The 26260-nt window shown below is 34.2% G+C and overlaps 4 protein-coding genes and 1 pseudogene across 10 annotated transcripts in view; all 5 read right to left on the bottom strand.

Moving 5' to 3' along the window:
• The window catches only part of LOC103844206 (F-box protein At1g80960), a 37719-nt gene extending 17756 nt beyond the window's left edge, over positions 1-19963 (bottom strand). Inside the window, exons 1-12 of one of the 3 annotated variants that reach the window (XM_009120993.3) lie at positions 19555-19805; positions 19065-19218; positions 18904-18999; positions 18617-18693; positions 18298-18377; positions 18015-18075; positions 17722-17789; positions 17540-17621; positions 17376-17459; positions 17220-17297; positions 16963-17082; positions 16509-16866 (exon numbers count right to left, since the gene is read on the bottom strand). In XM_009120993.3, coding sequence (XP_009119241.2) covers positions 16690-16866; positions 16963-17082; positions 17220-17297; positions 17376-17459; positions 17540-17621; positions 17722-17789; positions 18015-18075; positions 18298-18377; positions 18617-18693; positions 18904-18999; positions 19065-19218; positions 19555-19722 — 1245 coding nt within the window. In that variant the 5' untranslated portion in view covers positions 19723-19805 and the 3' untranslated portion in view covers positions 16509-16689. Of the gene's footprint in view, positions 1-16508; positions 16867-16962; positions 17083-17219; positions 17298-17375; positions 17460-17539; positions 17622-17721; positions 17790-18014; positions 18076-18297; positions 18378-18616; positions 18694-18903; positions 19000-19064; positions 19219-19554 lie in introns of those variants that run through there. The other 2 variants (XM_033282302.1, XM_033282301.1) reach the window with 2 other exon arrangements.
• On the bottom strand, positions 2939-12456 carry LOC103844442 (F-box/LRR-repeat protein At3g26922). Of its 3 annotated transcripts, XM_033282307.1 has the most exons (4): positions 7895-12456; positions 7671-7770; positions 7465-7593; positions 2939-7350 (listed from the first exon to the last, which is right to left on the bottom strand). In XM_033282307.1, the coding sequence occupies exon 4, from the start codon at positions 5535-5537 to the stop codon at positions 4227-4229; it is 1311 nt and encodes a 436-aa protein (XP_033138198.1). In that variant the 5' UTR covers positions 5538-7350; positions 7465-7593; positions 7671-7770; positions 7895-12456; the 3' UTR covers positions 2939-4226. The 3 variants fall into 3 exon arrangements, with proteins under 3 accessions (XP_033138198.1, XP_033138199.1, XP_033138197.1); XM_033282306.1 differs by lacking the exon at positions 7895-12456 and having other exon boundaries at positions 3808-7350; positions 7671-7785; XM_033282308.1 differs by having other exon boundaries at positions 2939-8320; positions 8519-12456.
• Positions 9638-14154, bottom strand: LOC117125731 (annotated as a pseudogene).
• On the bottom strand, positions 12836-16428 carry LOC103844204 (pentatricopeptide repeat-containing protein At1g04840). Its single transcript, XM_009120990.3, has 2 exons — positions 13285-16428; positions 12836-13204 (listed from the first exon to the last, which is right to left on the bottom strand). Exon 1 carries the CDS (start codon positions 16411-16413, stop codon positions 14389-14391), a length of 2025 nt encoding a protein of 674 aa, XP_009119238.2. The 5' UTR covers positions 16414-16428; the 3' UTR covers positions 12836-13204; positions 13285-14388.
• Positions 19964-20514: 551 nt separating the features above from the next.
• LOC103844207 (high mobility group B protein 15) lies at positions 20515-25387 on the bottom strand. Of its 3 annotated transcripts, none has more exons than XM_009120995.3 (6): positions 23287-25387; positions 22381-22534; positions 22178-22256; positions 21914-22073; positions 21723-21836; positions 20515-21516 (listed from the first exon to the last, which is right to left on the bottom strand). In XM_009120995.3, the coding sequence occupies exons 2-6, from the start codon at positions 22530-22532 to the stop codon at positions 20768-20770; spliced, it is 1254 nt and encodes a 417-aa protein (XP_009119243.1). In that variant the 5' UTR covers positions 22533-22534; positions 23287-25387; the 3' UTR covers positions 20515-20767. The 3 variants fall into 3 exon arrangements, with proteins under 3 accessions (XP_009119243.1, XP_009119242.1, XP_018511119.1); XM_009120994.3 differs by having other exon boundaries at positions 23136-25387; XM_018655603.2 differs by having other exon boundaries at positions 22381-25387.
• Positions 25388-26260: the final 873 nt, after the last annotated feature.

A 26260-nucleotide genomic window follows, 5' to 3' on the forward strand; every position in this document is an offset into this window, starting at 1 on the left:
AGTTTTCAAATTTCACAAATAAAAAGTATTATTTGTAAACTTAGAAAATAATATATCAAGAATATTATTTTTCAGGAGAGAAAATAGAAAAATACATCGGAGACAAATTCATCTCTATTATGAAATTTCTCTATTTTAGAGAAAAAATAGAGGAATACATTGGAGATGGTCTAAGGCATGACCGACGTAAATGATCGACGTTGAGATTTCAGATTTTCTGATTCGTACATTTTAATGTTTCAATATAATTTGAATATTCTCTTTGCTTTATAATATAATGGTTAAAAAGTATTTTTTGTTTCACTATATAAATTATTTTTTATATATCAATGTAACTTTATATTTATTGGATATTGTGTGGCTAATTAAATTATGTAAATTATTGTGTAATTGATTAAATTTATATACTGATATTGCTCAATTACACTAAAAGTCTAAATTTACAACATACACAGTTTTATTTACATCTTTAAACCTATTATCTAATTAAAATGATTCTAAAAAAGTGCCAGCATGAAGAGTTCAAAAATATACGATAAAATATAATACATAACGTTAAAATGCATTATCACTGATCACTAAAAAATCATGTTAATAGTAATAGAAATGAAATGACAACACATTTATTAAAACCATAGAACGACATGCAACAATGTGTTATTAAATATACAAACTACAAATTAAATATGCTCAACGTAAACACACATAAAAATGAGACATCATATTTGGATATATTTAAATAAATAATTTTAAATATATTATATTCTTGATAATTTTAAAATTACTTAAAAAGAAACTAAATTATAAAAAATTAATATACAAATAAAATTAAAGCAATATTTTGTAACGTCAAAATAATAAATGAATTAAAATATATTATGTTAATAAAAGAGATTTTAGATTTTAAAGACTTCTAATTCATGTAATATTACAAAATTCTAAAATTTGTTTATTATAATAAATATTTTACCATTAGACATATTAAAATAATATTCTAGATTGATATTCAATTGTCAGTTTTCAACTATTACACGTAAAAAATATTTTACTATTTCTTTTCGTGAATTTATTCGAGATGAGATTCCGATCTTTTAAACTAAGATAATTTATGTTCTATACATAATTATAGTTTTTTTACATAACTCTAAAATCTCGGAATTGATTCTTCATATTTTATTAGTTAATTGTGTTACATATAATAGAAATACTTACTTCAAACTAAAAATATATTAAAAATCCAATTTAAAAATTAGTTATATATAATTTAATATACAAAATTCACGTACAAATAAAAATGATAAATGTAACAAATTTAAATATATTATCCGCGCGTAGCGCGGAGAAAGGATCTAGTATAAGTAAAAATATAAGTAAAATTATGTAAAATATAAGTAAAAAGTTATTTTTAAATATGAAATTTTATATTTACAATTCATTTTAATTAATTATAGTAAAAATGTTGGTGATAATATTAATAAATATTACTATACAATTAACTTCATAAAATTATCTCTAACAATTATTAGTGGAGATGAATTAGTTTTAAAATATTGTGTGATAATTTATATTATGTATATATGATACTAAGAAAAAATAGAAAATATGTTGTTAAGATTTTATTTAAGACATCTAAAAGAGGTTAACCAACACAAGTTTATTAATGCTTTTAGACACATTATACCGATATAGCTCGGTATTCATGAACCGTTTCAAACCGGAGTTGTGTTTTGAAGTCATTTCGTTTTGTTCTCCAAATTTTTGTACATTCATTAATTTATACAACACATAAAAGTGCCATTTGCCAGTAAACTATTCATAGATCATAGTGAGTGTCTTACTATATTAAAAGTTTTATAGTTTGACACAATAACAAAAATAGAAAAAAGAAGACAATGCAGCGATTGAGCTCCTGTTCCAGCTGATGATCAATATGTCATCTGGATTGGACCCATCAAGCAGCTCTGTGAAATTACTAGTCTTTGGCTTGTCAAATACAAGATGAGACACTTGTCTCCATGCATGCTCCCATCATTTCGACACAATACTCGTCCTTACCGTTTCTTTAGTAAGAAGTCTCGATAATATCATTAGCAATACATCATTTGGGAGTTTGCTGATCCATTCCTAATCAGATTATCCCATTACACAAAAAATATTTGTTATGAGAGTTACAAATAATAATGTTTGCAGTTTTGATTTCATTATGCTTAGCCCATATTATTTTTTCAATCAAAAATCAAAGAAAAAACCATCTTCCGTCTGCTGATCCAATTAAATATTTTACCTGATCAGATGATGATGGTGATGTTGATGATGATGATTTATCCATATAGGCTTGATTGCTGTGAAGATTAACTCTAAGTTTTGGTAGTTCAACACTTTTTCTCAGTTTTGTATGATATGTACACTTAACCTAAAAAAAACAAATTAACACGTCACACTTATATTTGATACTATGGGCCCGGTTGGTCAGAAGTATATATCTTTGGGCTTCAATTTTTACGGCCCTGGCATCTTATAAAAGGAAGGCTCCTTTTGAATTTCTCTTCTTTGACAAAACTTTTCTTTAAAATTTGATGATCATGAGCAAGCCGGCGGATAAAGAGATTATTTTCAATAACCGGACCAGACTAGTCTGATTGTGACTCGTTTTTTAAACCTGTTCCAGACTGTAGTAAAATTAGATTTGAATCGGCCAAACTCGTTAAAACCAATGACTCAGTTCGATATAAAAACACCACTTTTCAAATTCAAGTTAAAAACTAAAGAACTGCAATTTTATTACAAAATGACATAGAATATATTTTATGTAGTAATTATCTAAATAAATCAGTTTTCATTATATTTTATATTATTTTGAAGTTTTCATTTTCATTTTATTATATTTTCACATTATTTTGAAGTTTTTGAAATACTTCTTTTCCTCAATTGATCTTGACTTTGTTTGATAATTTGATTAATTCTATTTTTTCATATCCATATGTTTCTAGAACCCATTAGCAATTATAATGGTGACGATCCTAAAAGAAAGATGGGAATACTTGATCTCAACTAGTTCATTGCTGCGTGTCTGACTTACAGATGAAACTTTGGAGATGACCATGAAAAGAGCAACAAAAACACATCAACTTTGGTGCTCCAATCTTCTTCCTAGCTGAGCCAAGAGATGATTGGTGTGAAATATGTACACACAAGCCATAACATAGTACATATATAGTATATATTATGAAAATGCATAACATATATACTAATAAAAGTTATGTAACAATACTAATGTTTTATGAATATTATTTAATAAAAGTTATCTAAAAATAATTATGTTTACATATGAACTTTAATAGAATTATATAACAATATAAGTAAAATTATGTAAAATATAAGTAAAACATTATTTTTAAATATGAAATTTTATATTAACAATTCATTTTAATTAATTATAGTAAAAATGTTGGTGATAATATTAATAAATATTACTATACAATTAACTTCATAAAATTATCTCTAACAATTATTAGTGGAGATGAATTAGTTTTAAAATATTGTGTGATAATTTATATTATGTATATATGATACTAAGAAAAAATAGAAAATATGTTGTTAAGATTTTATTTAAGACATCTAAAAGAGGTTAACCAACACAAGTTTATTAATGCTTTTAGACACATTATACCGATATAGCTCGGTATTCATGAACCGTTTCAAACCGGAGTAGTTTTCTGAAGTCATTTCGTTTTGTTCTCCAAATTTTTGTACATTCATTAATTTATACAACACATAAAAATGCCATTTGCCAGTAAACTATTCATAGATCATAGTGAGTGTCTTACTATATTAAAAGTTTTATAGTTTGACACAATAACAAAAATAGAAAGAAGAAGACAATGGAGCGATTTAAAGAACTCCAAAGAAAGGGCTGTTGATGGCGGAATTGAGCTCTGTTCCAGCTGAGTTGACAATGACTGAATCTACATTGTCCCTTGGTAAGAAAAAGAACATATCCTCCTTCCATTTTCTCAAACCCACATAGCTCCATGAACTCTATGCCTCCTCTCAGTGAACCAGCCCTGTCTTGTTTTATCCTAAGAACCATGATTTGTAAGAAACTGGGGGCTTGCTTAAGCGACTTTAAGCATTCTCTCATTTGTACAGTCTTGCCTTCTTCTCCTCCACAACTGGCACTGAGGGTTTCGCAGCCGCAGGATCTTCCGAAACAAGAAATGTTCTTGTTAACACATTAGCAGCTCGCATGGTGAATTTGAAGCCTTGACCACATTTTCCAACTCCTTAAGCAACTGTAGTCTCTCGTCTGAGTTAAACCCTTTTATGGAGATACTTGCTTTCTTCAATCGATTTGCGTTTCGTAGGATGTATTTGGCAACTTCTTTCTCTTCTTCTTGTTGCTCTTTGTAGGTGTTCCACACAAATGTCTCCAAACATTCAGGAACGTTCTTAGGTTGATTCCATTCTTTACAACTTACACCAACTTTTCCATAATACCATTCACCGATAAGCTTTAGGACTTGCAATCTAGGAGACGTATTGATCATGCGCGTAAGCAGATTCCACCAATATGCTTTATCTGTACTCAGCTCCAAATGTACTAACTGATGGAAGATAGTACCAGTACTAGGAAACGCAATCAACTCTGATGGAGATAAGTAAAGATCGGTATTCGGAAATGTAATCATCTCTGATGGAGATAAAGATAAAGAAAGACGTTTGACGGAAGCAAGAGACTGCATAAGCTTTTTGTCGATTACCTCAGAGAGATCAATAACATTTGCCTCTACTAACTCTGGTGCGATCTCAACCATACTAAACCGAAGACGAGGAAACCCTTTAATCTTCAAGTACTTCAAAGAAGGAGTATTGACCACATAGCTCCCAACCATTTCGTGTCCGTAGCTCCAGTCGTAGATTTCGAGTCTTTGTAAAGATGGCACCGCGATAGTGAAAACTCTCACCACTTGGAGATTCCGATGGATTACCAACTCTTGGAGATTAGGACAACCAGATAAGAGATTAACAACCGATTCATCGTCTTTGTAGTCTACATAGCAAAGATGCAGTTTCTTCAAAGACTTGAGACAAACTTGAGAAGAAGGGATATCAATAAGAATCCAAGTCTTGATTATCAAAGTCTCCAGTGTTTGGCAGTTATAGAAACACTTGGGAAATTTGAAATTGGAATACCTTGTCTCCGTTTCCACATCGAGTATTAACTCGCGGACATGACGTGCGTATGCGATCCCAATCCACATTCCTATGTCCATACCATCGCAGCTATCTAAAATAAAACGGAGGCTCAAACTCTCTAGGACAGAAGATTTATGAGAAAGCAAAAGCCTACAAACATTCTCTGAAAACATCTCGTGCTGACTTTGGTTGAGATGATAATCAAAGTGCAGTTTAGGCACCATCTTCCAAATATGCTTCCATCGTTTAGCAAGAACACTCGTGGCTACAACATCTTTGGTTGGAAGGAAAGAGAGTATTTGAAGAAGTAGAGCTTCAGGCAAGTGGCTGATCTTGTCCATTTTCTTGATTAGAGACAAGAATTCAAAAATGGAAGAAGATCGAAACTGGTGAATCACTCTGATCTAGACGGGAGTCAGAGGAGACTGGAGCAGAAAAAAAGTCAACCAAGAAAAGGGAAAGAGATTATACTGAAATACACAAACCAATAAAAGTATTTGCTTGAATAAACAAATACACAAATAAAAGTAGAGCTAACTAGCCTGGGACTCAACATTTTTAGAAGGGGCTCTCTCTCTCTCTCTCTCTCTTATCTCTCTCAAATCTTTGAGAGAGAGAGAGAGTATCTTCTCCCTTTGATCTCCGGAGATCTTTCCGGCGACCTTGAAACCCTTCGTTTTGTGCTTATGTTCCGGCACACGGTGGCTCCTCATGCACGGTGTGGCCGGCTCTCGACTCCGGCGGTCTCTCCTTTCTCTTCGGTGATGCCGTCCGGCTACTGACTCCGGCGTCGTACTTGTCCTTTCGGTCACGGCTGCTGGCTCTTACTCCGGGTTATCCCGGATTGTTTGGCTTCATCATGATCTACAATTCGAGTTTCTTGTTCATTCATTTGAGCTTCGATCTTGGGATGATTGTTCTTCCTCTCCTTTTGTTAAGGTTTTTGCATCTTCAAGCTTATTCTCATCATAAAAGACGCCTGGTTTTAATGTCGAGGTTAATCGGATCCTTGGAGAACGTTCGTTTGCAAATGGATCTCTTATCTATTCGTAGATCCGTCGGCTTGAGTCTTCTCTACGACGGGTGCTCGTTGTTGAGCCACTTTCCCATTATCGTGTGATTGAGTTCTCTCTCCTGATGATTGGACTCCGGTAAAGAATTCTCTATCTGGTGTTGAGGTGCGTCGTGTTTGGTCGCCCTCTGTGCGCTGATCTTGTCCTATCGTTGTTGCCAGATTTTCTTTTCCTCTTTTCCTGTCTCCGATGTGTTTCCGGTGGAAAGCCGATGGGAATCCGGTGATAACTTTCCAGTCGCTGAAGCAAAGTGATGGTTCATCTTCTCGACGCGTGTCCTCTCGTGACTCCTGTGTAACACGCGTGGAAGCTTAGGAACCGCACTGTCTTCCTATGGACTTATTTTGATGTTGGATCTTCTGGGATTCTTTGTAATTTTCTCTGTTTGTCTTGTTGGACCTTTCGTTGTAATATTTCTGTTTTGTTAATAATATCAGTGACAAAAAAAAACTAGCCTGGGACTATTAAGTAGAAGAAACAAACCGTTTTATTTCGTTATCTTCTTCCATTCGCTCTGCTTCGAGGAGTTCCTTTCCAATTCTAATTCGCTCATGAACCAAACACTAACATGTTAAAGAAAGATGATAACAAAAAGAGTTCTTACAGTTTCAGCCATGGCACAATCATATCTAACACATACTATATGCATATTCTTATTATATACTACCAAGAGGATTCACCTTAGATACTCGCACAGCAATTACAGCCAGTAGAGCTCAAATCCTATGCATGCCCATTTGCAGGGAAATGAACTTAGGAGAACAGAGCATAAGTTAATTATAACAGAAAAGAATAACCATGGTTGAGAGAAACATATTCCGATTCTAACAATAAACATCTTCCAGGATCATCATAAACAGTGCCATGCTACTCGTTGAAGAAAGAAGGAAAAGTCAAGGTTATGCCTGCTCTACAGAAAAAAAAATTGAACATTGACAGAAAAAAGTAACTCCATCCCTTGCGTCTTTCTTTGACTATCTTCTGCAACTGTAATCTTCTTTTCTCCACATTTTGAAGCTTCCCTTTAGCTTCTGCACACCTTTTGAACCATTGTCCAAAACATAGCCATGAACTCGTATTCCTGATTCAAGCGCACCAGATTTCGAACTTGAACTCGTATTCCAGACTAGCACTGTTATCTTGAAATTGTATAATCTTCTATCAGCAAAAACAAAATAAAGAAGAGTTAACTTACTGAACTATCTTCATCAGGGTCGTTAAGGACTATATAAAAGATAGGTGCCAAAAATTCATTCATCCCTTGAACATATCTGAAGCCGTGATTTAACTTGGCAAGCACAAGCAATATATTCTTCATAGATTCCTAGACGACATCAGTGAGCTTAATTAATCAACAATAGGTGAGAGAATTTGCTAATGAGAAGACAGAAAAAGGTTTACCTGGTTAGAATGCACAAATGATGATTCAGCAGAGAAAAAGGGTATGTCTTGGATATGTACACTTGACATCTTTGTCTATTTGTTCGATTGTCTCAGTATCCTATATTAGTAAAACGAACTGATGTTGGAACTGGTGGACAAAATGAATAACATAGCCTTTAATCATGTCCTTAAGTGATGTACTGAAGAGATTTAAACAATGAAGGATGCAAGATATATAGTACCTGGAAGTATGTATTCCAGATGCTGGCCTTCCTAGGCTTAAAGGATGGTCCTCGTCAGTTATTCTGCATCGGCTTCAACTTTTCAACTCATAATTGTCAAATCCGTTTGACCTCACCAATCTCCATGTGATTTCATTTAGATGTACAAAACACAGTTCAAGAAAAAAAATATAGTTTAGTAAAGAAACTTTCTAGATGATAGAGAAACCCCTAACAAAGTTCATAAAGAGAGAGAGAGGACAAATCTAGTACTTGTTAAAATTTTTAATATACATAGCAGGCAAAACTGACAGATAACTCCTAAAGAAAAGGATCACTTACAGGACTAGTGAGAAGCTCATCCTTATAGTGCTTGTATTGGGATCTCTTTTGTTTTAATTCACTTGACCAGAGTGAACGTTTAGGTGGCAAGTATCCAAGCAAAAGCTACCAAATAAATATCATATTTCAAAATTAGCCTAAGGTTTTTTCATGGAAATCAAATTATATCACAAAACCTGCATACTAATCACATTTTAGATAACTAATCAACATGAAGACAAAACTCTTGAGTTAAATTTTGCAACAAGGGGAAGTAAAGTTAGCATATTTATAAACCAAACAAAAAAGGAAGGTTGCATTGACCTCTACTGAGGGATGAGCTTGGCGGGAAAAGTCCTCAGCGGAAGTAACATCGGAATTTCTATATTCGCCACTATCCCCAGAGATATTGAGGAACCGAGGACGCTGTGGAGAGCGGAACTGAGCCTGGAAGCAACGGTAATCGATTCTTACTCTTCCTCCTTCATTTCAGTGGCGGGAGAATGGAGGATGAGGAGGAGACCATCGTCGTTGTTGAAAGACAACGGCGGAGGAGGAGCGGACCACATGGTGCGATCAGAGATTTGATGATTTGATGGATCGATCAGAGATTTCAGTTTCCCAAGTATCATCGATCGAGAAGAGATCAATTCGAGCGAGAGTCAGTGACTTCTCTGAGAGGGACCTTAGGTACCTCCATCCCAACTCTATTTTTTCATTTAAAATGGAATAGAAATGAATATGGACTAAAGAATGTTTGAACCCAATTTCATATCTCCATTCATAATAAAATTTACTCCATAAATGGAGTAAAGTAATCTATTTTTTGTTTGTTCATCACTCCATTATGGAGTGAAAAATACACTAGGCTTAGAATAATTTTACTCTATTTTCACTTTTAGATGCTCTTAAAGGTAAATGAACAAGTGTAGGACAACTTACTATTTAATTATCAAATATAGCCTCACTATATTGTTGATTCTGTACATATTTAGCCTCTTTTATTTCTCTTGACTGAAGTTCCTCCACCCTTTTTGTTTGATTGGAAAATGTTGAAATCGAACCTGATTTTTGTCCCCCAACAGCGACAACAATATAACGAGGCTATATTTGAAGGGAATCGAACCTGATTTTGTGGATTCATTCCTACCCTAACCAAGACCATTCCAATGTATTCACACGAAATTTAGCATTGGGGAATGCAACAACATTGTTGTCATGATCCTCTTCCCATACCTTCTTCTCCCAAGACTCATTGGTAGCATTGTTGTTATCATGCACAACATACCAAGCAACGTTTCATGTATCGTAGTTTGTTAACGCAAATTAGGATAGTAATTCTTCAACTTTAAAGCAATCACATACCTTAAATGTGATCTCGAGTATCCTCATTTTACGAATCCATAAACCTAAGACTTGTCGTAACCTCTCAACTTTTATCCGATTCATTAAATTTATACTTACTTACATTGATGCAGCCATAAGTCCAATCGATTTACAAAGCCCACCAGACATGTTGTAAACAAATTCTTCATGCACAATGCTTTTTTCCTCCTGATCAAAACAATGTCAAACTCAAAATCAAACACCTTAATAATTCATTTTATATATATTCAAGCTCATTATTCGAATCAATACATTTACCTTGGATATATTGTAGCTGATGTGAGGTGTGGAAAAGTTCCTACTAAATTGGAGTCTAGGGGCACATAGGAAAAAACCATCCTTCCCAAAAAAGGTATTTTCGATGACAAGGATATTTAAAACTAGTTGATGACACTTGAAGGCCACCAATGTTATGCATAAACAACACATGCAAGAGTTTCAATTTGTTGTTCTCAATCTTCAAAGGACCCCCAATATCGTGGATGCATGTGATGTACAGTACAAGCACTTTGAGAGTAGCGTAAGATGAGAGTAGCGTATTAAAGACTTCAACCTTGGTAGTGTTGACTAAATCAAATTTGAGGGTCCTAAGATTAAAGCAGTTTCTAAAGGGATGTTAGCTTCTAAAATTGTATGACCTTAGGGAGAGTGACATGAGGCTTGGATGACAGAATGAGTTTGATTGAAACTCGAAGAATTTTCCAGTTCGATCCCAACAATCAAAATGCGGATGAGTGTGAGAACTTTGGTGTGTTTCTCGCTAGTGAGTGATTGAATCCAAGTATTGAGAATTCCATTTAGCCTTAGGATGAGGAATAATTGATGACACAGCTCTCTATATGTCCCTGGTGATTCTTTATAACCTTTGAGAAACCACCAAAGAGTAAGTAAGAGAATGCCAAAGAAAAAAAAACTAACTGATGATAAAAGGGAACCTACCTTAGTAATCAATGTGTCATCTAGATTGGACCCATAAGGCAGCTTTGTAGAATTAGTAGTCTTTGGCTTGTCAAATACAAGATAAGACACTTGTTTCCACACATGCTCCCATTGTTTTGACACAACACTCGTCTCTACGGCTTCTCTAGTACAAAGTCTCGATAATATCATCAGCAATACATCATTCGGGAGTTTGCTAATCCAATCAACACTTTTCACTGCTCATATTATACCATTAAACAAAGAAATTGGTTATGAGAGTTACATGTATGGCAATCAACTCATAATCACTTTTAATGTTTGTTGTTTCAATTTAATCGTCTTAGCCTATATTTGATTATTTTCCAATCAAAATCGAAGAAAAAAAAGGTCTCCCTCAAATTCGTCTCCTGATCCAATTAAATATTACCTGATCAGATGATATTGATGAGGATGATCTCTTCATTTTTGTTTGATTAATGTGAATATTAACTCTAAGTTCCAGTAGTTACCTGATTCAAAGATAAAAAACACCTTCGAGATTCTCTGAGGGATTAGACGAACAGAGGATAGAAGTACCTGTCGAAAGATGATTATTTGTTTCTGACACTTTTTCTGATTATTGTAATGAAATATTTAGGTAACTGTTTGGGGCTTAAGATAAGACCCAATACAGAGTTAATGCCGACAAATATCTTAATCAAATATAGTAGATATTATTCTTTATTTCGTGGAGAGCTCTTAGAGGAAGAGCTCCTCTCTGCCTCATGTAGACTAGTAAAGGTAATGTCTTTTCTCTACAATAATCTTGTTCTGTTCATAAAGAAATGGAAGATGAGGGATTGGAGCGAACAAGGGACAGAGCAATAGAGGCCCACCATCTTTGGTTGAATGGGCTCACTGAAACTTACCTTGAAGTAGAGCCAGGCGAAATTGATCTAACCTTCAAGGGCTCAAGGAGGACATTGGTCTTGTCTTGTACCGCCACATGAGGAAAGCTTTCAGAGTAGTTCAGGTCTCACTGAAATACAATCTCCAATTTAAGCTTTGGAACTTCGTAGGCCTTGGAACTTTGTAGAAGGGAAAGAAGCGAATCTTGATCATCTCTTGACGGCTTTGGAACAATTGCAAGAAATCATTTGCTGTCAATCTTCGGTGGAAGAGAAACTTTTTTTCTTATTTTTTTTATTGATGCATTTAATTGTTCCACCGATTTAGCTTACTATTAAGCTTTTCGTTTTGTTCTCAAGATTCTTGTACATCAAATCTATTAAAATAGGAGTACAAAATAAAACTAACCTTTAAAATTGCACAATATTTACAATTCAATGCCACTAAACATTAAATAAACATATCTTAAAATAATAATTGTGTCTTTGAAGTAGTAAATCATTTCTTAAAATAACTATAACTATAACTATAAGGATTTCAGCAACAATAATTAACATATAATTTTCTCACCTTAAATTTCTCCTAACATTTCAGTAACTATACATTATTTTACATAATTATTTCAGGAAGGAAATGAATGTAACTAATCTACACCATAAGAAATTATACTATATTATATTCATCTTCACATTTTCAACAAAACACTTGTCTACGATATATTAATACTCACCTTTTTCTGAAGACATTTAATTATAGTTTTTACTAAAATGAATTTAGGAATATTAAAATTTAAAATGAATTTTAACAATAATATGCAATATTTCTCAATATCGTCTAATTTCACAAATTTAGCTTGGAAGGCTAAAAATATATTCACATATATATATATATATATATATATATATTTTTTTAATATTCCTATAATACATAGTTAGTAATTTTGGTTACTATTAATTATAATCAACAAAAAAATCTGTTTATACTAAGATTTAAATACCTTTGAATTACTTGTATAAACTATCGATTATTTATTGCTGAATATTCCTTTTTAATATATCTAAATCTCACCTAAAATATATCTATATATATTTCGAAAATTCATAAAATATATATATTTAATCATTTCCTGTTATTTTTTAACAATAAAATCTACCAATGATAAGATTTAAATATCTTTGATTTACTTATACAATAATATGCTCATCATATCTAATTACTGCATTTGAGAAAAAATTTGTGTTAAAAGAAATATTACTCAAACATATCATTGGAACAATATATTTTAAAGGTTTAGTATGAGCTGGCGTACGGACCAATATTTTTTTACACTATATAAACTATTTAATTATGTGCTTATAAACATATAAAACATGTTAAATGTTTAAAATATTAATCAATAAAAAATTAAATAGTATATATATATATATATAAAATAAATATCCGCGCTGGTGCGTCTAATTCATATTTTTAATAAAACGCAAGTTTGCCTAGTTACATTATATCAATAGTTTTATAATTTGACACAATAACAACAAAATAGCAAAGAAGAAGAAGACGCCAATGCAGCGATTTAAAGAGCTCCAAAGAAAGGGTTGCAGATGGCAGAATTGAGCTCTGTTCCAGCAGGAGTTGATAATGGCTAAATCTACCTTGTACCTTGGTTAGAACAAGAACATATTCTCCTTGCATTTTCTCAAACCCACATAGCTCCTCTCAATGAACCTTGGTAAGAACAAGTACATCTTCTCCTTCCATTTTCTCAAACCCACATAGCTCCACGAACTCTATGCCTCCTTTCAATGAACCAGCCCTGTCCTGTTTTACATTTTTTCAACCCAAGAAACTTGACTATCATCGTGAAGATATAGATGGGCACTTTAATGTAGATTGATTACCTGAAATGTTTGGTTGGTGAGTCTAATTTTCCGGAATTTCTCTTCATCTGGATTCTTAGAGACGTTTCCCATGTAAGTCTGCAGAGTCTGGAACGCTCTCTTCACTTTAGCATCATCCTCCTGAACCAAACAACAAGTCATTACTGTTTTAGTTACAATTTTACTTGATCCTCCCCACCTAAATTTAAATTGAAACACTTCTACAAGACACAGGATTCCCCGAGACCAACAAATTAATGTGTTGATTATGTCCCTGAACCTTTCTCCTGTTTTACCAAAAGTAGATTACTTGCTGTGATGGATTGATATATATTGTAAGAATATGCATATCAGTAAGCACAATCATATCTAACACATTGTATATGCATATTCTTATTATACTACCAAGATGCTCGCCTTAGATACTTGCACAGCAATTACAGCCAGTAGAGGCCAAATCAATATGCATGCCCATTTGCAGACAATGAACCTAGCAAAACAGAGCAAAAGTTAATTCTAACAGAAAAGAATAACCATGATTGAGGGAAACATATTCCGATTCAACAATAAACATCTTCCAGGATCATCATAAACAGTGCCATGCTACTTGTTGAAGAAAGAAGGAAAAGTCAAGGTTATGCCTGCTCTAAAGAAAAAAATGAACACGGACAGAAAAACAGAAAACTCAATAGAACCTTAGTTCTCGTGCTTTAATCTTCAACTCTTCCGCCGTAAGAGCAGTTTTAGGAGGCCCAACTTTAGAGTTGGCAGGTCTCTAGGCAAACAGTCAACAACATAGGCATCACGCTAACAGAAAGAGAAGCAATGAAATTTCGTTCTCTCTTCAATAATACATTTGACAACTACATGTATTAACATCTCCTTAATCATAATCTCATTAAGAAACTTATTATATTGTACATATATCAAAAACATTGAGATTTTCCATCTCAAAGACATTAGTATCCAGGCATGTGGGAGGGGTTTTTGTCAGACTTTGCTTAACCTTGTGTTACAAGAGCAGGACAAGATTTGTAATATAAAGCGTTATGAATAACCAGCACTTTCATGTGGTTTTGACTCATTCTCTTGCAGACCTGAGCGCACCTTTACTGACCCACTATATCACCAATAATCACCACATGAACAACTTCCTTCTTTGAAATGATGAAACTGTCTTGCATCCCTCAGTAGAATATCTCTTTGGCTGATCTTACTAACATACTTCATTAAAGAATGGCAATCTCCGCAGATTCTAAGGTTCTTAACGATCCTTATCACCGTTCCAGGAGAAGTTCTAAGAAGCCCAAGTGCAAGAGCCAGTTTTTCACTATGGATTCCTGTAACATTCTCCTTCTCTTCTTCTTCAATGTCATGAATCGACCAATCACCTCCCGGAATGTATCCACTCTCAACAGCAAGCGATACGATCTCCTCAAGCTTCAAACGTATCTCTTGTGCTTGCTTATGAGAATTATCACCAGCTACAAATTTGTTCAGTTGACCGTCCACTTCGATGTAACTCCATCCCTTGCCTCTTTCTTTGACTATCTTTCTTCTTTTCTCTACATCTCGGTGCTTCCCTTTAGTTGCTGCATACCTTTTGTCTAAGAAAATATAACTACCCCGAAGCTCTGGATCAATCTCCACAAGATTTTGCGACACCATTTCGCCCTTTCTATTACTGTTGTGCGCCTTGCAAGCACGATAGAGTGCAGCCCATGTTGTGAGATCGGGATTTATCGGCATACTTTCTATGAGCTCATGCGCCTCGTTCAACTTCCCTGCTCTACCTAACAGATCAACGACTACCACATAATGCTTCAGCGTTGGCTCAATCATATAGTCAAGCCTCATGCTGTCGAAGAAATTAATTCCCAAGTCTACTTCTCCTGAGTTCAAACATGCAGTTAGAACCGCAAGAAACACAACCTCGTCTGGCTTCTCCCCTGAATACATCATTTCTCTGAAACAAAGGATAGCCTGTTGAAACCGTCCATGAATCGCCCAACCTTGTATCATAGCCGTCCACGAAAGAATATCCTTAACCCCCATATTACTGAACACATTAGCCGCACAGTCAACTTCCCCACATTTTGCATACATATCTACCAGAGCTGTCCCTATAGCTCTATCCAATTTAAACCCATTGTCCAAAACATAGCCATGAACTCTTATCCCTGATTCAAGTGCACCAGACTTCGAACATGCAGAGAGCACAGCAGCAACTGTGTACTCATTAGGCTTCATACAACCCTTCTCCACCATATTAAAATAAATCGAAATCGCAGTCTCGTATTCACCATTCTGAGAAAACCCATTGATCAACGTCGTCCAAGAAAGCACATTCTTCTCCGGCATCAACTCAAAACACTGCTTTGCTCTGTTCAGCTCGCCAATATCAACATAGCCCTTGATCAAAGTACTCCAAGATCCTGAATTTCTCTCCGGCATGGACCCAAATAGCGTTTCAGCCGTTTGCAAATCCTTGGCTCGACAATACCCATTAATCAAAACATTCCACAGCAAAACACTCTCCTTTTTGATTCTCTCAGGACTTTCGTCGAACACTTGGTACGCATACTTCAACCCTTTTGTCTTAGCGTACATATCAACCAAAGACACTCTAACAAAGGAATCACAATCTACGCAATCCTTCACCGTCGCGGCGTGAAGAGCCTTACCTAACCACCTAAACCCTAATTTCGAATTAGACTTGAGAGCAAACGGGAAAGTTAGCCGATCAGGTCTGACACCAAGCCTTAGCATGAGAATGAAATGACGAATTGAACATTCGAAACGTGCGTTCTCCGTCAAACCACGGATCAAGGCGTTGAAAGTAAACAGATTCTTCTCTTTCGAGTATCTGAAGATCGAGAGGGTGTAATCCGGGGACTTGAGAAGAGAAGAGCAAGAGAGTAGCTGAGAAGCCACGCGGCTGGTGAGAAAGCTGCGGCGGAGGATCTGAGCGTAGACGCGGCGGAGAGATACGGTGTCTTTGCAGGAGTGAATCAGAGAGATGAAGTGTGACTCGTCCGGTGAGGATTGAAGATTGGTCGGGAAAGATATCTTGGCGGGAGAAGAAGACTTCGGTTTGAAAAGAACACAAAGTGATTTCATTGTCCCCTCAAAAAACATCAAGACAAACATCTCGCAGTATATAGGCAAAATATTTAAACCGGATTAAACCGGTATCGCTCGGTAATTATAAACCATTTCAAACCGGATAAAAGTTAATCGTTGAATAACAAGCGAGAAAACAATAATTAAGCAACGTATAAAGAATGTCATTTGCCAGCAACATTCATAGATGAAAGATCATAGTGAGTGTCTTAATTATATATGATTATTGAAAGTTCTAATATTTTTATAATTTGACACAGTACAAAAGAGAAAGAAAGAAGAAGAAGAAGTCAATGCAGCGATTTAAAGAACTCCGAAGAAAGGGTTGTTGATAGCGGAATTGAGTTCTGTTCCAGCTGAATTGATAATGGCTGGATCTATCTTGTCCCTTGGTAAGAACAAGAACTCTCCTCCTTCCATTTTCTCAAACCCACATAGCTCCATGAACTCTATGCCTCCTCTCAGTGAACCAACCCTATCCTGTTTACATCCAAAGAACCATGGTTTGTAAGAAACTGGACTGTCATTACATAGATCCTTCAAAACTAGATGTGTATTTTTATGAAGATTGTTTACCTGAAACGTTTGGTTGGTGAGTCTAATTTTCCGGAATTTCTCTTCATCTGGATTCTTAGCGACATTTCCCATGTAAGTCAGCAGAGTCTGGAACGCTCTCTTCACTTTAGCATCATCCTCCTGAACCAACAACAAGTCATTACTGTTTTAGTCAAAGTTTTACTTCATCCTTCCACCTAAATTTCAATTGAAACACTTCCGCTAGACAATTACCAATAGACTTGCTAAGTGGATTGATATAAATACTGAATGCTTACCTTGTGGGCTTGCTTAAGCGACCTCAAGCATTCTCTCATTTGTTCAGTCTTAGTGGCCGGCCTAATAGGCAATGAGCTCTGCAACAACAAATAACGTCTCTCTAAGCACATAATACGAGAGGATAAATATAACTTGTTTTTTGAAAACGTTTTTACCTTCTTCTCCTCCACAACTGGCACTGAGGGTTTAGCAGCCGCAGGATCTTCCGCAGGCAGCCCTAGTTTCCGCCTTCTTTCAGCCTGTTAATAATGTATATATGAGTTTTCAACGTTTGTGTTGAGAAATAAATATGTAATGCAAAAAGGCATGTAAAATCTACCTTGTCTTCTTCAACTTTTTGACGGATCTTTTCCCTAGCCCGTCTTTCTTCTTCTTTCTCGGCTTTACGCAAAAGGATTATACTGAAATACACAGCCAATAAACGTATTTACTTGAATAAACAAATACACAAATAAGAGTAGAGCTGACAAGCCTGGCACTATTAAGTAGACGAAAACAAACCGTTTTCTTTCGTTATCTTCTTCTATCCGCTTTGCTTCTAGGAGTTCCTTGCCAATCCTAATTCGCTCCTGAATCAAACACTAACATGTTAAAAAAAGATGACAACAAATAGAGTGCTTACAGTTTAAGCCATGGCACAATTACTATCTAACACATTCTATATGCATATTCTTATTACACTACCAAGAGGATTCGCCTTAGGAGCAAAAGTTAATACTAACAATGGTTGAATCATCATAAGATTCTATATGTAAATATAGATAAGACATTTTATAAGAGGACCAACAGAATACCTTCTCTCTTTCACGCTCCATCCGTTTTTCTTCCTCTTCTTTCTTCTTCCGCGCACGTTCCCTATTATGGTGAACATCACAAAATGAGGGAAACATAAACAGATTCAACAATAAACATCTTCCAGGATTATCCTAAACGTTTTATATTAACCAATATTTAAATCGAATAGTTGAAGAAAGAAGGAAAAGACAAGGCTATGCATGATAAAAAAGTGATTGATGTCTCTAGTGCGCGCTACAGAAGAAAATGAACATGGACAGAAAAACAAAAAACTCATAGTACTTTAGTTCTTGTGCTTTTATCTTCACTTCTTCCGGCGTAAGAGCAGGTTTAGGAGGCCCAGTTTTAGAGTTGGCAGGTACCTAGGCAAAGAGTCAACAACACAGACATTACGCTTACAGAAAGAGAAGCAGTGGAGTAATACTAAGAACACATACATGCTTAATACAACGTGCTATAAGATTGATTAAAAACGATATAAACAGAAAAATAAAATTAACCTAAAAATGGTCACATTCAGGATTGGAGAGCAATTATCAAGAAGCAAAACAGTTCAGAAAAGACCTTTAGCTGAAAACCAAGCTATTGACAAGACACCCACCTTTGGCAATTCATCAACGTCAGGATCATTCTCATGCTCCACCACCCAATTAACTGCAGCCTCGAGACTGGCATTACCTGAAGAGATGAAGACCAAATTATGTTACAGAAAGTAACAACACTCATTCAATAAGCTAAAGACCTATTAAGATCAGCGTTAAATTTTGAAGCTTTCAGGCACATGACAATTTTACACTTGAGATAATTCTTAGGGAGATAATAAAAAAAGGTGAAGCAAGATTTACATAAGATTAAAATAGGAGCCCACAACCAATAGTAGATTATTACCAGAGTAGTGGAGTGCTCGGGTAGCCCGAGCTTTAGGGAAGCCCATCCCTTCAAGTTCCTCGAGTAATTTTTGGTCAACCTCTGGAACAACCATCTCTGCAGGAAAGAGATAGAGAGACCATAAGAATTGAACTTCATATGCATAAACATTTACAAAGTACCTTCAGCAGCATCTCCACTACCACTAGAACCATCAGCGTTGTCACTCTCCATAGCAGGCTGCTTAGGAGCTTCCAAGCTGATGGGTTTCACCGTCTCCATTGTCTTATCCACAAACTCAGTATGCCCTGTCCTTTTCGTATGCAAGTCGCTTTCCTTCACATTGTATAAGAACGAGAAAAGAAATCAGAAATAATCACATGAAACTCGTGCACAATAGCAGAAGCTAAAGCTCCACAGACAATCAAACTAAGAGAACTCTAGTAAACAACGAGCAATAGAAACCAAAGTTATCAACTTTGCGATCTAATTAAAGATCAAATCAGCGGGAAACACTGGAAAATAGATTCAATTTCATTCAAAAGTCAAGTCAAAACCCATCAGCTCCAAAGCCAGTAAAGATTGTAATCAAATCGAGATCACTTCTAACTACCACCAACAAAAGCAGACTCAAAATTCATAAAGGGAGCGATGAGAATCGAAGATCCGTACGGTTTTAGAGCGGCAAGGCTTGCTGCAAGCAGAGCAAACGAGATTGAGCACCGCCTCAGTGGACTCTGCGAAATTGGAGTGAGAGGTGATCTCCGCATGCTCCTGAGCCTCCTCCACCGACTTCAGCAGCGCGCCGCAATCACCGCACTTGAGCGATACTCCTGCCATGGCTCCACAATCAATCTCTCGAACGAACTTGGTTTTTCAGAAAACTCCGATGCCTTTCCTTTTAATCGTTGCTTGGGGAGAGAGGAAGACGTAGGACCCGGTTCAATCACCTCCACTGCCGGTTCAGTTTTTCCGGTTTTGATATCGAAATAAATTGGTCCCATCGGTTAGTTACAAGCGTTCCATGACAATTTAATACCGGTCTGCATTTATTTTCTTTAACAATGTAAGCAGACGGTTTTGTAGTTTTTTTTTTCAGAAGTAATTCTATGTTTATTAAATATAAAAAAAACAAGGAGACCGTAAATTTTGTTCTTCAGATATTACAAACAGTATTTTTTAGTTCCGAATTTTATGGCAATAATCTTCATATACCTAAGTCAAAATAACCAATTTCCTTGCACTATCACTAGGTTATCAACACTTTAACTCAAACATTATAAATTTAACAATTATTTAAAATAAATCCAAATAGGCATGATTTTGGCGTAATATAAACTGATTTATTGTTAATGAAATTAAATGAAGTAGTCTTATATAATTTTTTTTTTTAATTACAGCCCTATATATAACTAACCATCTCTAACTTAACATAGAAATCCTAATTTTCAAAACAAAAAAAAAGTATTTAACCTAGAATCTAGACAATGTTGTTTTACCAGATCACAATTTTTGAAAAATCAATAAGATTTCAACCCAAAAAAAAATCAATAAGGTAATATCCATAAAAGTTGAAATTGAAAATAAGGAAAGTCTTCAAATTGGTAAACTCTATGAAAGAAGCATCCCATGCAACAAAACAAGACTTGGCATTCCAGAAAACCAACAAAATGTTTAAATGGTTCACTCCGACACATGACTTGCTGCTGAAGAAATCTAAGTGAAACAAAAACAAAAACCAAAACCAAAACCAAAGTACCAAAGACCAAAAGAGATTGTCTAATGCCACAGGTAACCTATCTGAAACCCTATCCTCTCCTTACCTGTGGCTTGTATAAAACGAAAAAATTGCAACTGAAAAATAAAAACAAAGAGAAGAAAATCTTCAGTTCTGCTCAGCAGCCACCATCACAGCATCGCCGGCTTTCTCCTTAGGAGCCACCACCACCATCTCAGTTGAATTAGGGTTTAGGTTAAGACCTAAAGGATTCTCAGATGGCTCCTCCAGTTCATGATCAGAAGGGTGGCTAAGGCTTTCCCCTGAACCACTTGAATCACCATCTTCATCCTCCTCTTCTTCCACTTCTTCCATTGGAAGATCACCTTCAGCTTCAGCCATCTCTACGTTCTGCTCCGGAACCCTCTCCTGCAACGGAACAGCGTTACTTATCATCTGTCCCGTCCTAAGCTTCTCTCTGTACTCCTCCATTTCAGTTCGATACCTCTCTTTGTCCTCCATCGCCTTCCCTTGGTAAACAGACTTCTCTTGCTCATTGAGCTTGTTCCAGAGCTCACCGATCATCCTGCTGATCTCCCTATCCTTACCAGGGTTAAGCGGCTTCAGCCTAGCGTGCTGCTCCGCGAAAAAGAAGTTGTAACCGCTCCTGTTGGGTTTAGGATGAGCAGGGTCACGCCTTTTGATTTCTGACTTCTTTCTTCTCCTGCGGCGTTTCGTCACTCCTCCAGTAATCCCCTGAGGGTTGGCAGTGTTGAGGGAAACACCATGACTCTGTTGTGGAGCCAGCTCATAGATAACTCCTTTAAGCATTTCTGATCCCATCTTTACAGTTACAAGATAACCGTCTTCGAATTTCCCATCGATCTGTCCACTCACAATTGGACCATTTGAAGAACCTGAAACAATAACCACAGTTTTGTTATTTCTAGAGAGTTAAACTTTGTATCTCTTTTTTAGGTTCGACTTGTACACTTCAATAAACGAAATCTTTGGTCATAATCTCTCTTATTATTGTCTGATTAGTCTCTAATTAAGGTTTTAGGCTTCAACTACAAGTTTAGAGCATTCATAGAATAAACAAAAAGAGAAAAAGAGTTGAGACCTCCAGGGAGATCACTAGAGTCAATCCTTGGTTGTGGCGTATAGGTTAAAGCTAGAAGCTCTTGTGGAGGTCTTATCACAAGTCCTGGTCCAGCAGAAGGGTTCTGAAGAGAGTCTACATAAAGAAAATAATGTTAACACAAATTAAACATAAAAAGTAAAATAAAGTATATTTGATTTTTTGGTAGTAACCTGGAGGAGGAGTCTGGGCATTAGATCTAAAGAAGTACAGTTGCTCATAGTTTTTAAGCAGTGAGAAGTAGTATTTGCGCAGGACAAAAGATGCGTTGGTTGCTGTTGGAGGAAAGACAAATGTGGCAGTTACTTCTTTCCATCTCCTTTCATTAACTATCTGCAATTCAAAACAAGGTAAAATGATGTCAATCAATGAGAAATAAATTAAAATAGGTCAATTGATATAGCCTAGGGTTTAAGTATAATTTTGAAATAACATACCTTACTGATTCCACCACGAGATGTTACCTCAATGAAAAGCTTGTGCAAGTCCAAATCTTTCCCTCCTATGATCGGAACCCTACATTAGTAAGAGACAGAGAATCTCATGTCATTAGTAAACATGAAAATTTTACAGTTCAATCTCAAATTATAAGGCATGAGTTTATCATCCGAGTCACGAGGGAAGCAATAAAAAAACTCACATGAATTTAGTTCCCAAGCGAGAATGAAGCCTTTCCAACGTAGCCATGAAGAGCTTGGAGTCTGCGACCACAGCTTCATACGTTGCTTCAGGGGTAATGTGAATATTGTTCATTGGAACTGATCCTTGCTTAAGACAAGAGCTTGATGCCATTCCTTACACACCAAAAAAATCGAAAAGAAAAGGTAAGCCACTTTTAAAATCATTAACCCTCCCTACCAACCACTAAACCCTCTTACAGCATTTACTTAATGAAACAAATGTCAGATACTTTAAGGCTCTGCACAGCAAAGTGTATTTAACCGTCATCCATAAGACAGAAACTCAAAGATACACATCAGTTCAATTTGAAGATATTATCCACACAGATGCAAATGAGGGAACAACAAGTAAAGAAGCAGATGCAAAGTCCAAGAAAAAAAAGGCTTTAAAGGAAAAGCAGCAAAGCCCCCCTCCATGAATTCTCATCCTCTCTATGTTTCCTATATGCAAAACAAAAACTGAATAGACAGGTTGACATTAAATATAAAGCGACTTGTGCTAGAAAAAAGCGACTACAGTTAAGGATTCAATAACAACGACACATCTAGCCTAGCCACCCAATCTCTTTTTTTGTCTGTCAAAAAGTGAAAAAGAAGATTCTTTTCTTTTCTTGTTTTTTTTTTTTTGCCTGAGATTTTCAAAGAACACAAACCAAGAAATCCCTGAACAAGCATATCAACAAATACTTAACATGCATCTATAAAAAAAACTAACAACTTTCTCGAAAGGAGCCATTCCTTCTCTGCTATTATATGACCAAACAACGAATGAATCTTCCTTAGATGTTGTTATAGAGAAGACTTAAATAAAAGATTAAATAATAGTATAGAAAAGACTTGAAATGATTTTTTTTTAAAGATCTCACCTTCTGACCAGTTAACCTTGAATATTCATAAAAAAAAAATCAAAGCTTTATAATGGTGAAAGAAAATAATAGAGAATATAATGAAGGGACGCGTACGTTGGTGTGTATGTATGATTGTGTAAATGAGGAACCCAGAGATGAAGAAATGATAATAACTGATGGGGAGGCTATATAATAGGTCAAATTTTATATATTTACCATATGGTGAGAGAGAATTGAGCAATGTGAAATGATTAATGCACTATATATGGGAATAAAAGATTGAGAAGAATTATATAAATTTTACAGAAAGGAAAATACTTTTCTATTTTTATTTAAATTTTAGATCTTGAAGATAGACCACAAAAACAGATTTCAATATTAAATTTGGTATTTGTGGTAAATATAGTATGATTGAATTTTATTCAAACTAAAAGTAATCTATTTTTATAAAAATAGATAATAATTTGTATTATTTGTTAAATTTTGTTCTGAACGGTTATTTTTGAGTGGTGTGAAATCATTAAACTATAAATTTATTAACTGATTTCAAAGTTAAAAATAAAATAAGAAAATGTACACAAAATTACAAAATTATTAATTCTTTCTAAATTAATAGTGACAAAATAATGATGAATTTCTTTTCTCCACTACATCATTAGACTTGAAATTTTAAAAAATATTCAATTGCTAAGCATGCATTCATAAAAATGTTTATAGTATAATCAACATTAGAAGACAATAAAATACAGTATATATGTGTTTTCCAATCATAAATAATATTTAGTAATTATATGAATTAGTTAAGTGTTTTTAGTTCAGTGATTAAAAAGTTGATATTGTATTTTGTTCATGTTTCTTATCGTAGTTTGTATTATTTTCTGTAAAAGGTTCAATAAAATATATATGATTCCACAACTACTTATTTTAGATATTAAAAATTTGACTTGGCACATTTCGTTATTTTGTGTACTATTTGATCAAATCCAACCATATATAGCTAAGAATGGTAACACAGTCAATTATTTTGTATTAAAAGTTTTTGACTAATAAGAATTTAAAATTTTGTGTTTTCTTAGTTTATGCTATGAATGTGGATAAAAACTACTTGTGCATATCTAATCAAATCAAATTAAAATAGGAACTTAATAATTCAAAAAGGAGATAATAACAAGAAAGTCTACTCAGATGCATTTTAAATATATTTTTATTCAAAGTTTGAGGGATGAAATAGAAAATGATAAATGGAAAATAAAAATGAGATATAATCTTAACTAATGGGATTGATATGCACAGCTTTGTAAGGAAAAGTGAGAAACAAATCTTAGGATTTTTTAGTATAAAATATTTATAATATATATACCTTTTTCAATATAGATCTTACTAGTAAAATATCATGTAATTTGATTTGAGTATAAAGTGTTAAATGCTAGAAACAAGTAAAATCATTTTGCACTATTAGTTCTATGAAAATATATTGGCTTTTAATGTTTTTACTAGGATAAGACTTGCGTTTTGTTCATGGTGAATTTATATAAAAATTATTTAAAAGATATTGTATAGAAAAATAAAATTTATATTATTGACCGAATTAATATTTTTGGCCCCTTCAACAGTTGTTTAAATTTTTTTTTATTAATTAGATAATTTGTTTACTAATGAGTTGATCTCATTTTTAGAAATATTTTAAGTCAAAAAATCAATTATTGCATAAAAACCTAACGTTTATGCCGAAGAATCTCATGTTTACTATTTGTTTTTTTTTTAACGCTGATTTATTATGATCTTACAATTATGATATAGGAAAGATTACATAGACGATTCGACAACCGACAATACTACCTGCCTTATGAAGACCTACGTCTAACTGCATCATCTGAGCCGTCCTATGAAGATCCACGCCTGACCAGATTTACTTGCACCATGTTGAAGATCCCTTGCAAGCCTTTCCTCTGTAATCTGCATAATCGTTTAATAAACTGCTCTCTCCGGGACTTGAAACCTGGATTTCATGTAATCTGCAATAAATTGCAGAGTCTGGGATTCGAACCCCAGACCTGGGTGTAGAAGCCTTTAAACCTTAACCAATAGGCTACGGTGCTTCCACCATGTCTACTATTTGGTTACAATGAAACTATGTTAGCTCGATATTATACCATGATTTAGCAATTTAAAAGTTAATTATGGTTATGAGAAGTTTATGTTCACGTGCCAATCCTATGTATCTTCAATATTTTTCTCATTTTTGTGTCACTTTTTTTATTTTAGTTATTGCTCGATATAAATTTTGATTTTTGAGTTTATTTTCATTTCGTTATTTTTTTCTGGTCTCAGATTTAGAAAATATTTAATATTTAAAATTATTAAAGAGATACATACTTAGGTTAATATCCACGTCTTGTACAGAATAAATATTTTATATTTATTATTTATTTTATGTTTATCTGCATATTATGAAATAATAGAATAATAATTATATATTAAATAACTAAGAAATTAGTTACTATTATTTAATAAATTGGTGTAGTCATATAAATCAAACGACACTCTTGTTTATTCGCAATCATTTTAGGATAGATAAATCAAAACAATCAATCTTATCTATCGTATATGATATATAATTAAATTTAAATGATATTAACATAAATATATAGTATACTTTTAATATAGATATTTATTAAATGAGGTTTCTACTCGTATGATTTTATGATTATTTGAATATTTGTGTAACAAAATTTTACCCAGCGATTTTTTTAATATGGAATGTTTAGTGGTTTCAATAATTTATAATCATTTAAAAAACACTGAAGATTTCAAAACTAAAATATTAACTTTTCAATATATGTTCAACACATTTATCAAAATATAAGTATGTATTTTCATCTGATGTATAGTTTAATTTAAACGATATTATATATATATATATATATATAAAAAAACATAAACAACTATTAAAATAAAATTTTTTATTCATATGATTTTATAATAGTTGTAT

The sequence above is a fragment of the Brassica rapa genome, chromosome A10, assembly GCF_000309985.2.
Source record: "Brassica rapa cultivar Chiifu-401-42 chromosome A10, CAAS_Brap_v3.01, whole genome shotgun sequence".
NCBI lineage: Eukaryota > Viridiplantae > Streptophyta > Magnoliopsida > Brassicales > Brassicaceae > Brassica > Brassica rapa.